The 1,132-nt window shown below is 56.0% G+C and overlaps 1 protein-coding gene across 1 annotated transcript; it reads right to left on the bottom strand.

The window, feature by feature from the left end:
* Positions 1 to 13: 13 nt before the first annotated feature.
* Positions 14 to 366, bottom strand: LOC106002937 (integrator complex subunit 11-like; the record flags this gene model as incomplete). The annotated part of the gene is made up of 2 exons (XM_013037684.1): positions 259 to 366; positions 14 to 176 (listed from the first exon to the last, which is right to left on the bottom strand). Coding segments are annotated over exons 1-2 (247 nt in total), but the record flags the coding sequence as incomplete, so codon positions are not given.
* Positions 367 to 1,132: the final 766 nt, after the last annotated feature.

Genomic DNA, 1,132 nt, shown 5'->3' with positions numbered 1-1,132 from the left:
CCCCCGCACTCACGGAACTCCTGCTCGATCTTCTGTCTCAGGAACTCCATCTTCTTGGCCTCACCATGCACCAGCAGCACGTTCTCTGGCTCTGCCTGTCCCACCAGCTGCATGATGCCCTTGGCGTCCGCGTGGGCGCTGAATGACATGTACTCCACCTGCATCTTCACCTCCAGCTGCAGCAGCGCGGTTTAAACACACTCAGCACTAGCGGGGCCGGGAGGGGGTCCCTGCCAACCCAGGGCAGAGGGGACTCACCACCTGCCGTCCCTCCATCTCCAGCTTGCGCTGCCCACTGAGGATCTTGTGGCCCACAGTGCCCTGCACACAGTAGCCAGGCATGATGACCTACGGGGAGGGGGAGGCTCAGCTGCGTGGCCATCCCCTCTCCCACCCCCGCCCCAGCACATCCACGGCGCTACATTGGGACACACCTGCCTGACAGCCTGGAACAATAAGGTTAAACCACACACACACACACCCCTGATCCAGCCTGGAACAATAAGGTTAAACCACACACACACACACACACACACACACACACACACACACACACACACACACACACACACACACACACACACACACACACACACACACACACACCCTGATCCATGGGCTCCCAAGGCTGTGGGAACCCATAGTCGCGTCTCCGCTACATTGGGACACACCTGCCTGACAGCCTGGAACAATAAGGTTAAACCACACACACACACACACACACACCCCTGATCCAGCCTGGAACAATAAGGTTAAACCACACACACACACACACACACACCCCTGATCCAGCCTGGAACAATAAGGTTAAACCACACACACACACACACACACACACACACACACACACACACACACACACACACACACACACACACACACACACACACACACACACACACACCTCTGATCCAGCCTGGAACAATAAGGTTAAACCACACACACACACACACACACACACACACACACACACACACACACACACACACACACACACACACACACACACACACACACACACACCAACCCTGATCCACGGTCTCCCAGGGGTGTGAGAACCTATAGTCGTGTCTCCGCACATCCACAGACCTCCTGCGATCTTGGGGCCAGATCCCCTACCATGTTTTTCTCT

Source organism: Dipodomys ordii, unplaced genomic scaffold (assembly GCF_000151885.1).
Source record: "Dipodomys ordii isolate 6190 unplaced genomic scaffold, Dord_2.0 Scaffold1000008081, whole genome shotgun sequence".
Lineage (NCBI taxonomy): Eukaryota > Metazoa > Chordata > Mammalia > Rodentia > Heteromyidae > Dipodomys > Dipodomys ordii.
Note: the sequence above shows the minus strand (reverse complement) of the source record. Positions and strands in the feature narration are given on the sequence as shown.